A 12,906-nucleotide genomic window follows, 5' to 3' on the forward strand; every position below is an offset into this window, starting at 1 on the left:
ATTCTCTCCTGACTTTTCTTTTATAGGATAACGGATTTTGACAATATTAAAAGAAGATTGTATTTGTCAACAGTCCACAAGGAGTTGTCTGTAACCCCTCTGCATGCAAAAATTCCTCTGTTTATGATCAAGCGCAAAATAGTAGGTACCTTGGGAGTATTACCTAGATTAAGGTTAAAAATCTGAAATATTTTGTGTAAATTATGAATTTTTTGAAATTATTACTTGTTTAGAACTCAGCTCCTACTGATTGAAGATACTTGTGTATGTCCCCTTTACCAGATGGCAGCAGAACCACTTAGTGCTGATTCTCTTCTAGCCTTCTTCTTATATTAGGAATTCATCCTCATTTTACAAAATTACTGCTGTTTGTAATGTTTCTTCAGCTCTCTGTTAATCCAGCCTCTGTAATATTCTCTGTGTCCCTGATATTTCTTCATGATAGTGCTCCTGCTCACATGTCTGTTCTCCTGTAGTGACCTCTGATGATATTCACTGGAGGTAGACTCTAGCTGATGGCTGCTTTCACATTCTTCAGGTTCTTCCAAATTCTGGCATATATAGAACAATCTGTGTGTCAAACTGATGAGAACAGTCTCATGTTCACTCACCCATGCCCAGCCACAACATACAGCAAAAGCTGACAGGATACAAAGCCTGATGGTTACTGTATAACCATGAAAGGATTGGAGTCTCAAATACTGCTTTAGAAAATAAACTTGATATGAGACTATTTGAAAATATATATTTGCATGAATAGAACTAGATAACAGTATACTAAGCAGTTGCAAATTTAAGGCTAGACATGAGAGAAAATATTTTACAAAAAGCCTCTGAATTTATAACTTTTTTGAGATAGGTTAAGTAATAGCAATAGTGGTAACTTAAACTTGAGAGGTTTTCTGCTTTGTGGGAAGAAGTCATTGGATTTTTTTAATGAATATGTATCAGATCATACCCCTGAAGTTGCTGTTAATTCAAAATCAAATGAAATTAAATTATTTTTCTTTGGTGTAATTTCAGTTAGTTGGTGTCAGACTAGTACAGGTATTACAGGATTAATGTGTGCATTAATGTACACCAAGTTAAATTCAAGCAGAAGATGAACTTCAGTTATGAATTTTAATTTAGAGAATAAAGTGTGAATCAGATATGTCTAGATGCTCTGATCATTTATAATGACAAAATATTTTAATAACCTTAATACTTGACCAACCTTAAAGAGTAGATCTATATTCCTTAGTGTATCTGAATACATATCTGTCTCCCTTAAATGGTTATCTGCCTTTTTATCATTGTTTTTTCTTAAAGGAGGGAGCATACTGCTTTCAGTGATTAAAAAGATCTTTGACATGGTTCTGATAGTTCAACTTACTGCATACACAACCTGATTGTTATTATCATCATGAGGGGTTGTGAATCAGGGTATATAATAAGTTGTTTGTTCCATCAGCAGAACATAGTTTGCATTTTCAAATGCTAGCTTTCTGTATTGTATTCCTACAAATTATTATATTTTTCAACTTCATGATTAGAAGTATCAGTTTTAATTAAATACTGATTTTTTCAGTCCATTGCTTGGTGTCTTCAAAACAAGTATTACTTTCCTTCCAAAAATTCAGATTTAAGACCTGAACAGTAATGTATGCACCTAAATATTTTCTCAAAAATATTTGCTATTTGTCAATTAGAAGCTAATATTTCTACCTTGACTTTTCCTTTAAAATTTACTTTTCCTTTAAAATTTCAACCATTGATCAGCTAAATTTTACATGAGTAATCATATAAAATGTATTACAGTTCTGTGGATTAAATGAAAATTCCTGCATTTCTCCTCAAGGCCATCTTGTTTATTTGTATAGATGGTGTGCTAGCCTCAGCTCATGGGTTTTACTAAAGAGTATTGTTTCTCTTTTCTAGTGGTGCAATATGTGTATTGACTTGGTAACATTCACCTATGAAATATTCAAAGGAGCTCTCTTCCGGTCCTTGGATGGAATTATTATTTCAGCCAACTGTAAGCTAAGAAAGGTCTTCACTTTAAAATTCAAGCCTCAAGATACAGCTGAGGAAGATGGTGTGTTTCAATTACTATCTAGTCTTAATCATAACTGTACATGTTATAAAATCAAAAGCTTCCTGTTCATCAGATTGGCAATTTGAAGGATTACATGATTTCATAAAAATTAAAGTGGTAGTACAGTATATTAAGTCTGCCTAGTGTTGGACTTAGGGCAACTAATTAAATATGTGTGTACTCCTGTGTTTTAAACACTGAATTCCTTAGAAGTGTTTTATTGAAAAAATTCTGGCAAGATTTATCAAGTAGAGTGTAGAGAGTATCTTATGCTGATAGAAATCATATTTTGTCTACGAACAGAGTATCTTAGAGGAAAGAGAAGTACTGAAAATGGCAGTACTTGCTGTTTGCTTTCTTAATTTTGGATGTTAGCAGCTGATGAAAGATTTCTTTTGAAATAATGCAGACAAAATTGTAACAAAACATTATATGAAACAGAACTACGAAACTATAATAAACACCTCAGATCACATCCAGTTATCCTAATTATTGGAAAAGTAATATTGGTGGTGAGCTGAAAAATGACAGGTTTTTTTATAATAGATCAGGATACTGGTCAAGCTTACCAGTCTCCAGACTCACATCATAATCCTGAATCATAATTTTCCTAGGAGAGAATTTCATTCCTCACTGGCATTCACAGTAATATAGGAGAAATTTCAAAAGCACAGCTGGCACTTTCTTATTTTAAAGGCACCCCTAGGAATAACTCAACTTCTGTTTCATTCAAATTTTCATTTTGCGGCTTTTAAGGAACATACCTGTAAAAACACTTCTGGTTTCAGAAGGAGAGGTATTTAACAGTATTGTAAGTGTAGCAAGATGTATCTTCCATTTGGAAACACTAAACCAATAGGGGAAAGTAGGCAAACCTTGTAAGTACTCCTCTAATTTTTTTGTTGGTAAGATTGGAAAAAATATTAATTAAAAAATGTCTACAGAGAGAATATGGTAAATTCTCAGCAGGAAACTGCAGTTCAAGCTCTCACTGGCATTCATTTAATTTAATTCCATTGGTGCATTGTTTTTTCCCTTCCATCCTAAACAGCTTCTGAAATGTGCTTAAATATTCTAAATGAGTTCCAAAATTCTAAAATGCAGCTAACATAATGAGTCAACAGCTTTAATAAACTGTATGCGTAATAAAATATTACACTTTTAATTAGTTCATTATCAATTCTATGATTATTACACAGCTGGTGGGCATTAGTACTTTCTGTATGCTTTTGAATTTCCTTATCTAGCAATTCAAATCATAGACTTGTTTAGGTTGGAAAATACCTTTAAGATCTTTCAAGTACAACTGTGAAGCCAGCACTGCCAAGGCCACCACTAACCCATGCCCCTAAGATCCCCACCCACATGGCTTTTAAATACCACCAGGAATGGTGACTCCACCACCACCCTGGGCAGCCTGTTCCAGGGCTTGACAACCCTTTTGATGAAGAAAGTGTTCTTAGAATCCAATCTAAACATCCTCTGGCACACCTTGGGCTATTTCCTCTTGTGCTGCTGCTTGTTACCTGAGAAGAGACACCAACACCTACCTCTCTACAAAGTCTCACTTCAGCCTCCTTTTCTCCAGGCTGAGCAACCCCTGTTCCCTCAGCTACTCCTCTAAACTTGTTCTCTAGACCCATCTTAAATTTTCATTACAGCTGAAGGTTTAGCTGAATTAAAATGATTCTATACTTCCATACCCAATTAAAAAAAAAACAATAGTAAGATTTTTTTTTTATTATGATTGCTCTTTAATAAAGCTTTTTCCCTCACAGAATGGCTGGACCAGTAAGTTGAACTCCACTGAATGCAGTGACATTGCAACTTGTATTGAGAGTTATTGTGGCCAGTAGCTGAGCAGCACACGGCCACTCCCCTCAGTGGGATGGGGGAAAAAATCAGAAGAGTGAAAGTAGGAAAATTTATTGGTTGAGCTAATAACACATGAATAATGCTAAACTGTAATGACTAGGGAAAAAAAAAAAGATAAATAAAACCCAATAAGGAGAATTGTTTTTAATATGCATAATTTGTTTAGCACCAGCAGCTTCCCCCAGTCAGCTTTCCCTCTAATGCATCTGCTGAGCACACTGCCATGTGGTCTGGAATATCCCTTGGGTCAGTCGGGGTCAACTGTCCTGGCTGTGTCCCCTCCCAGCCTCTTGTGCCCCCCTGCCATCTGCTCCCTGACAGGGCAGCTTGGGGAGCTGAACAACAACTGACACACCAATATGTCATCAGCTCTGGTCACATGCCTGATCCAAAACACAGCTCTCTACCAGCTACTGGGAAGAAAATTAAAGCTTTCCCAGCAGAAAGCAGGACAAGGGTTGAGTTCTTTGCTTCAAACTCCTTGGTGTGGTGGAAGTACTGACTTCAAGGTGCAATGAGTGTGTTAGTCTTTTCAAGTAGCAAGTATACAGTATGTTTTGAAATTTTAAAATTACAATAAATGCAAAGGAGAAACCACATATACAAAGAAATTATTTCTGTATGAGATCATTGAGATAGAAGAGGAAATACTTCATCTTTTCTGCCTCATGACACTGAAGCATACAAACATAAACTATACCTAGTTTCTTGTTTCCATAGTGATGCAGAACTTATGTGTAGGTTTTTCTCACTAAGTATTGCCCAACAGTGATAAATAATGTACTGGCTTGGCCAAAAACAAAAATTAAATTTAAAAAATTGAAAAACTATGTCCTGTACTGAAACACAACATGGAACATTTGAATTTTTTTATTTGAATCTCAATACTTAATCCCTTATTCACATCTGGGTTTCAGGGTGTGTTTTCCTTTTCTTTTCCTTGGAAAAATAAGCTAATTCATTTTCTTATTATATTCAAGTCTTCTAAAATTTGGAATGAATCTGTGTTGCAACATCAAGAATGGTTCTGACATGGATTCCTTTCTTTGCAGAGAGCTTTCATAAACTCAGTCTGTACTGGTTATCAAAGGGAAAGCAGAGATAATCAGCTCACATTCTGCTAGTGCCTGGTGTCACAAGAATACATAGGTTGACGGCTTTTTAGTTTATCTTGAAAGCATAACGGAGTCCAAAGTTTGGAATTAAAACTTGTTACATTCTTTATTTTCAGTCCCATAGGTATGAATACCTATTTAGATGTTCATTTTGTCCAAAAATCACTGTATCAGTGTTACAATTAAAACTGAGTTGTAATAAAAATTAACAAAATTTATTTCTTTATTGTTTTGTTTGTTCTTTTGACATTTCAAATAAGTTTATTTTCCATATCTATTCCAGCCATTAGTGTATATTTCTATAACTGTATTCAAAATTTTTGGCCTAAAAGTATATCCAATATAATTTAAAAATTGCAAGAAAATGTGACCAGTTGCAGCAAATTTTTCCAATTTACATAATATATTTTATTTTTAAATCCATATGAACTAAAGTATATGTAATCTACCAAATAATAGAAGTCAAATTGAATTCCATAGTGTAATGAAGTAATGCCCATGTTTTTTGATTCTAGGTACATGCATTGTTACACCTGGGAAATATGAGGCCTCGGATGATATTCCTCCAACCTGCCAGCTCAATTGTGATGTCCCACAAGTTACACAAGTGCTGGATCTAAATGAAATTCACAAGCCAAAAATAAAATGTAGGGAAAATGCACTGCAAGAAACAGGTATTCTGTTGTATTAAAATACTGTGAATACAATCAATACAGTATGTGTACAAAAAATTGATTATTTTGTAAATGTCCATGTTAAGAGTTCCAATGTCTTCAAATGAAACATGACAGCTCCTGCACCCCTGTAGTGCCACAAGCACATAGACTCATGTCTGTTCTATAGTTTGACATGTGTGGAGCCAGAACAGTCCTAATGCAAGCACGAGATTTAGAACAATATTTGTGACGTGATATGAATGTACATTGAAGCATTTTGCAGTGAAGTTGTTATACTTCTTTTTAAAGTATGTTTACATCAATGAAACTTTGCTGGCAATATGAGCATGTAGTGTCCGCAACTTATACTCTGAAAAGGGAAATCTTATTTGTGTCTTCTCTTATTTGAGCATTTCTTTAAGCTACAAAATAATAAACCATATAATTTAGAGTTTGGCAGCATTGCATTGAAGAGATTTATTAAAGAAGCTGGGCAGTCATGTGCTACAATACAAGCTATTGACTTGGATAAAAGCTAAGAGAAAGCAAAGAAAGGATTAAATTTAAAATTATTGTTACAGCTGAAGGCTAACAGCAGGATACCTAAAAGGTTTTTGTTCTAGTCTCTGTATTGTTTATCATAGTTATGAATAATCTCAACAGAGAAACAAATAACAGGGAAGCAAAATTTTGTTATGATACAGATACTGGTTTAAAAAAGAGTGGGACTTCAGAAAGTTTTAAGCTTGTGAGACAGGCAATCCCATATTTACTTTTTCCTGAAAAACAAAGCGGCTAACATGCAGGAAATGCCACCGTTTTCAAAGCAAGTTTTTCAGTTTTACTGGTTTTATGTCTTGTGACCACTGTGTTGAAAAATTATGGTCCAGGGACCACTGTACAGGGTAAATGTGGAACATGACATCACATAAAATCTAGCTTTTCTAAATGCAGAGGATTCTACACTGGGGAGGAATGATAATTCCAGATAAGCTTTAAAGGATCAAATTTAAATGAATCAAGGCAGGCCAGTTATCATTACCATAGATACAGCTCAGTAGTACTTTCAGATTTTAATATGTTTTTAAAAAGTAAGTAGCAGGAAATTCAAATTCATAGGAAATGAAAAAGGTATCAAACCTTTAAATCATTTTTGCATTATTATCTGAAATACTTTATACATTATCAGTTAAACCATCTCAGAAAATAGCTTACAGACCAAGAAGTGATTCAGGGAGAAGGAGCATGAATGATAATCTCTCACATAAGATATGCTGAAAACATTAAAAATTTACATAAGGGCATGTATAAAGTAACCAGTGATACAAAGGATGCTCAATAAAAGCTGTTTTTCTTATCTCATGGCACAAAAACAAGACATTTGATGTGATGATGCAGTTGAAAATTAAAAACTCATAAAAGAAAATGCCATGTTACACAGAATATCATTAAAATGTGGAATCTACTGCTAAAAGAGGCTGGTAAAGAAACTGGTATGATTCCAAGATCAGTTGGCAATTTATATGGGTAACTGTAATATTGTATTTAGCAGGAGTAAAAATGTGAAGAGAAAATTCAGTTTTGTACTTCCAAGTTTTTCCAACCTTAGACTAAGAGCTGTGTTGAAGGCAGATGATTTCAAAAATCCATACTGAATTATCTTGTGCTATTTCTGAAGCATTGAGTTTGGCCTTTGGAACTGAATGTTAGAGAGTTTATTGGCCTGTTCTAGACTGGCATTTTCCTGTGTTTTTATGTTTGAGTTGGCATATCTGCTTCAGTAAGATCTGTAAGCCAAGAATCAGTAGAAACTGAATTGTAGATACAAATACCAAGATGTGAAATTTCTTAAATAGACTTGGGTCAGACAATTGAGAGCTTTTTAGTAAAGCTTCTATTTTGCTTTAAAACTGTATTGCTTCCTACCTGCAGTAAAGTCAACAGCAGAATTTCACCAAGGCAACTATATTTACAGTGCTATTGTCTTAATTCAAAATATTGATTTATCTCTTTAAAACAATTTTGTAGAGAGATAGATCATCATTTAAAAACGGCAGTATAGAGAAACATAGATTATTTATGTTCATTATTGGGAATCTGGAGTTGTAAAATTATTCATAAACAGTAGTGGTCTTCAATCCCACCTTATTAACATAGCATGTGTCCTTCCAGACATGTTTTTTAAATTTCAGAAGTTAGCCTGCTTGAAATTGGAAGGTTTGGTATGTTTAGGTACATTTTAATTGGAAAGTTTTCTTTTAATCCACTAAAATTTTTGTTTATTTGATAATCAAAAACCTAAATTATTTCAGTATCATCCACTTTTCATTAGACATATTAGTTCATTATGTCATCAACACACTGTTATGTGTAGATGTAGATAATTAATTGCAGTCAATTAATGTGGTCATTAAGAGAGATTTTAATGCAAATCAGCTTTTCTAATTGGAGCTAACAACATCCCAAGGTAGCCAGTAAAAAAGAAATTGATGTTAAACCAAGACAGGTCATCTGATCTTGTGAAATGGCAGCTGTTTACAGTAATCAAATGTCAAACCAGGAAAAGAGTCAGGTAATGGCAGTAAGAAACTTCTTCTGTGGTTATTAGTACAGTAAATGATGATACTGGTGGCTAATGTATGATCTGTTTTTCATTTCCTTGATGACACTGTAAATAAAGCTGATCTTGAAATAAGGTTATGAAAAATGCTCAGGGGAATAGGCAGAATATTTTGTTTCTGCTTTATTGCTTTATGAAGGTGTCAAATCTCTAAACTGAGATAGCAATTTAATACAAGTTGTAGCAAGAAAATATCTTCGGACATTGTAAATATTAAATATAAATTAACATTAAGATACCATTCTTATCAGCTCTGGAAAGGAGAATTCATGGACAATATTAGAGAATTATAAAAGGAAAATAGATAGTACATGCAGCTCTACAACCCTGATGGTAAAATTAATGTGTAACCATTTTACTATCCTTTTTTAAATTTTTTTGAGAACATTCACCTGCATTCTATATTTACTTTTTGTCTTGAAGACTGGTTGGCAATTTCCATGCTTTAAAAGACTTACAAAACAAAAAATCTACAGCTTAAGCAGTAAAAAAAAATAAATAGTAAAAAGGGTAGAATATTTTAGCAGCAGTAGAGTGCATTTGCAATATTAGGGCTCAGCCCTGGTAATACAGTATATTCAGTAATTTCAAAAAGCAGGGTACATGTAAATAGCTCTCTGAGCTGTGGCTGATACCTTGACAGTATTGCCTTCGGTTTTTTATGTTATTATTTATTTATTCTGTTATTTATTAATTAGAGTTCTTTTTTCTTCCTGTCGGAAGTTAGGTTTTCATTGAAGTTCTAAGGAAATCCTGCAAACCTTTTTTTTTTTTTTAATTGTTTATAAATAAACCACTTTGAAATAAATCTTTAAAGTAAGAAGATTAGAATTATGTCTCTATAATAGACCAAAAGTTTCTTGCTGATATGTTGACACACTTTTATAAAATGTGCATGTGCTATTCCTATATTTCTAGGGAATGCACTTTAAAGGAATATAACTTTTATATATGTTTAGTATTCATAATTCTTTTCTTTTAGTTGATTCTAAAAAAAATGCTACTTTTTATTGTTTGTAAGTACTGAATTTTTTTTTTAACTCCTGATTTTCTTAACTTAGGTATCTTGGGTAATAGAGGCAACATATGCAACAGAAAAACTCAGGATGTATCACATATTGCATTTGGGTCAAAAATCCTTGGGCCACCTCCGTCTTCAAACAGAAGAACCAATGCAAAGGTACCTGAAAAGGTAAGAAGGTCTAAATTCCAACAACACCATTGACCCTTTTGCAAAGGAAGATATTGATAAGCAGAGGAGTTATACTACAGGTTTATTCCAGAGGCTGCCTCCAGAGAACTGTGATAGGTCATGGACCTCCAGTGCCAGAGATCCTGTAACATCCAGAGGAGGGCAAGAGCAGTGCATGGGTGGCTCCAGCACAGGGCATGGGTTTATTGAGCCCTAAGGACAGAAGGCTAAGGGGAAATCTAGTTGCTATTTTCAATGAATGCAGGGCTGCAGAGAAGCCAGGCCTCTTCTAAGAGGTGCCCTGAAAAGCCAAGGGCAGCAGGCCCTAATCACAGGGAAGTTCTTACTAAATACATCAAAGAAGTGGCTCAGTACTGCAACTGAGTCACAAGAGATTGGGGAAATTCAAAACTTCTGAAGGTATCAAAACTTAAAGGGAACAGGCTGATTCAGCATCATACATAAAGATGCCTCTTTCTACTGAAATTACTCTTTGATTTCTTATCATTCTTACTTTTGTGAATTTTTTGTTCTAGACTGCTGAAGTTTCTCTCTGTGTGTGTGTGTGTGTGTGTAAATATTTTTCCTTAAGATGAGAGCTATAATGCAGAGCAGAAATTACATTTCAGGGTGCTCTGATAGCCTTACAGTAGTTCATGTGATGCTGTCAATTATAATGCCAGGGAAAACACCTGATCCCAGTCTGCCAGGAACAAATATGCAGGTTTTGGAATCAGATCAAGACTACAGTTTTCAGTTTAACACTGAGAATAAGGGATCCAGCCAACTCTTGTGTAGGAAGTCACTTGAAAGTCAGGATGTAAAATGATATTCCTTTCTTCAAAGAAGAAAAGACTCTTGAGGTCTAGAATAACTACAAGTTTTAGATTTTTTATTCTGATAGTGAATTCTAATTTTTTCCCTTTTCTTTGCATTGTTCCATTCACTCAGTGAAAAAAAATCTCTGCTTGCTACTTGACTGTAAAGATTGAAGATATCACACTGAATAGAGCCTACCAAGAGGCTTTGTGAAAAGATAGTGTTAAAAAAAATTTGGAAATATATATTTTAAAAAAACTGTGATTCATAATCTGTGTTTTACCTTTGAGTATTTTGAAAGTTGTTATATTTTTGTCTTTCATCAAGAAATAATGTCTTTCAAGGTAACAAAGACCTTAGGTAGCAAAACATCATGCCAACTTCAAAATTCAGGAATGCCAACTGAAACCATACCAGAAGTTGAGAGACTGGAGCTACCACTCTGGCCATGCAATGATACTTTAGATCAAGGAGACAAAAGAAGTACTCTCCAAATAACTGCAAATGAATATCAAAATGGTAAGAGCATAAGCAAAGAATATTTAGAAACTGCCAAACTTTTGCATGACTGTACCTTTGAATCCATCCAGGGCTTAATTCTTTGTTTTTCTAATCCCTTATCTGCTTAATTAATTACTGAAGACATATTCATTAAATCATGATTTATTCTCCTGTATGAGGGTGAATAAATGCTCATTCTCTCTGCAACTATTTGTATTGTGAGTGATTGAGCCAGGGATCATCACCTGCTGGGAGTAGCTACAATTTATACACATGCTTCTCTTTCCTCATGCTGTGAAAATAACTGAGCTGCTGCAGTGGTTCTTGATTGTTTTGCAGACTTTTGCAAGCCTGTTTTTTATAATTACTATGGTTTGCCCTTCTTCCATACCTTGTGTTACATTTTTCCTTCCTTGTGGCTGCCCTGTTCCTGCTGCCCTGCAAGCTTCCCATGCTGTTTAGAGGATGTTTGCCAGTACAGTGCCCCATATGTACACAATATGAGTCTTCACAGGCATTTCACTTCTGCATTGCATTTCAGACCCTGAAATTCAGACTCAGAAAACATCTGTAAGTGGAGAAGCAGATTTTCAGCTCACCTCACCACAAGTACCATCACCGGACAAAGACAGTGATATAAGATTATCTCTAAAAAATACAGCCAAACCCACATGGGAGATAACCAATGGTATGGTACTCATTTTATGTTATTTTACATTTCAGTTCTATGTGGTCTGAGGGACTGTTGTAAATTTCAAAGAATCCAGAAGCCGTTCATATAAAAAATAAACATCTGTGTTGTGGGGGATTATGGAAATCAAGCACCTTGAAACAGAATTGCTTTAGAGAATTGATAAAGATTTGCAGGATTAAGCAGAGTACCAGAGCAGTGAATGAATATCAAAAGAAAAATTCCATGCTCTCATGATTAAAGGAAAAGAACTAAAAATAATTTATTCTTTAAATCCCAAATAAATTTAACACTGAAGACTCCAAATATGAAATGTACAAGAAATTTTACTTGTCCTAGATAAGAGTTTAGAATATTAACTACAGTACCTATGTAATATATCATAAGGGGAGAGGGGAGGGGAGGTGGGAAAGGAGGGAGAAAGGGTTGTTTTGTTTATAGAGTTCAGTGGTGATTTATTTCTTTTGTTATTCACAGAAAGATACCTCAGCTCACATTTTGGGTTTTTTCCCCTTTCTCACCTGTCTGCCAAAAAGTGTGAATTTTTTTTGTCATACATTGTCTCTCTACTTCCTTTGCATGAGTCTGGGAGTTGTGTTATTGTGGCAAAAGTATCCCTTGTCTCTATGAAAAAGTAGTGCTACTTTTTATTAGAAGGCATAGTCATCAATTTGAAAAGTTGTTGGACTATTCAAATGTGCTCAAAATTAACCAATGAGATTTTCCTTCATACTGTGAATGATTTCTATTGTGTTTATTCTTGGGGGATGTTTAGAAGTGATTATATACTCTGGCATTTTCAGTAATTCATAATTGCTATTATGGGTTCCGTAATTTGACTGAAAGAGATCCAAGATGTTCAGGCAAATAGAGAATTCGTCTGGAGAATTTTTTAATTCCTTCCTATTTATCTGAATTTTGAGAACTCTGGGGCAGGAATCACTGTCTTTTTTTTTTTTTCATCTAGAACACCAAAAACTCTATATAGTGCCAGAATTAAAAAAAAAAAAATTATCAACATGTTATTTTATGAAAATATGGGTGATATGAAAAGACAGTTTTAGGGCAGTAGATTGGCCTGTCTAAATGCCCTCTCATAAATTCAGAGGCAGAGAACTGAGGAAGAAGGATATGTGTAAACTGTTCTTTTGCTGTTTGAATTTGAAAGAATGAAAACTGTTTCTTTATAATCTTAGTTGTGTGAACAGGCAGATAAATGCATTATGTGAGTTTGTAAGGTACTGTTCTACAAATTTTTTCCCTGTATTTTCATTGCTTGTCACTGTTGTCACTCTCAGTCTGCAGATTTCTGTTTCTTTTCTTATCTAATTTTATGTAGATGACTTAATGATTTCTTTAT

The 12,906-nt window shown here is 34.3% G+C and overlaps 1 protein-coding gene across 11 annotated transcripts in view; it reads left to right on the top strand.

The window, feature by feature from the left end:
* CFAP20DC (CFAP20 domain containing) overlaps window positions 1-12,906 on the top strand; it is a 75,658-nt gene that overhangs the window by 21,741 nt on the left and 41,011 nt on the right. For all 11 annotated transcript variants that reach the window (XM_085590346.1, XM_085590349.1, XM_085590351.1 and 8 more), the window contains 6 exons: window positions 27-141; window positions 1,921-2,077; window positions 5,583-5,741; window positions 9,405-9,535; window positions 10,699-10,873; window positions 11,397-11,543. In XM_085590346.1, coding sequence (XP_085446472.1) covers window positions 27-141; window positions 1,921-2,077; window positions 5,583-5,741; window positions 9,405-9,535; window positions 10,699-10,873; window positions 11,397-11,543 — 884 coding nt within the window. The remainder of the gene's footprint in view (window positions 1-26; window positions 142-1,920; window positions 2,078-5,582; window positions 5,742-9,404; window positions 9,536-10,698; window positions 10,874-11,396; window positions 11,544-12,906) is intronic.

Source organism: Lonchura striata, chromosome 12 (assembly GCF_050655825.1).
Source record: "Lonchura striata isolate lonStrDom1 chromosome 12, ASM5065582v1, whole genome shotgun sequence".
Classification (NCBI taxonomy): Eukaryota; Metazoa; Chordata; class Aves; order Passeriformes; family Estrildidae; genus Lonchura; species Lonchura striata.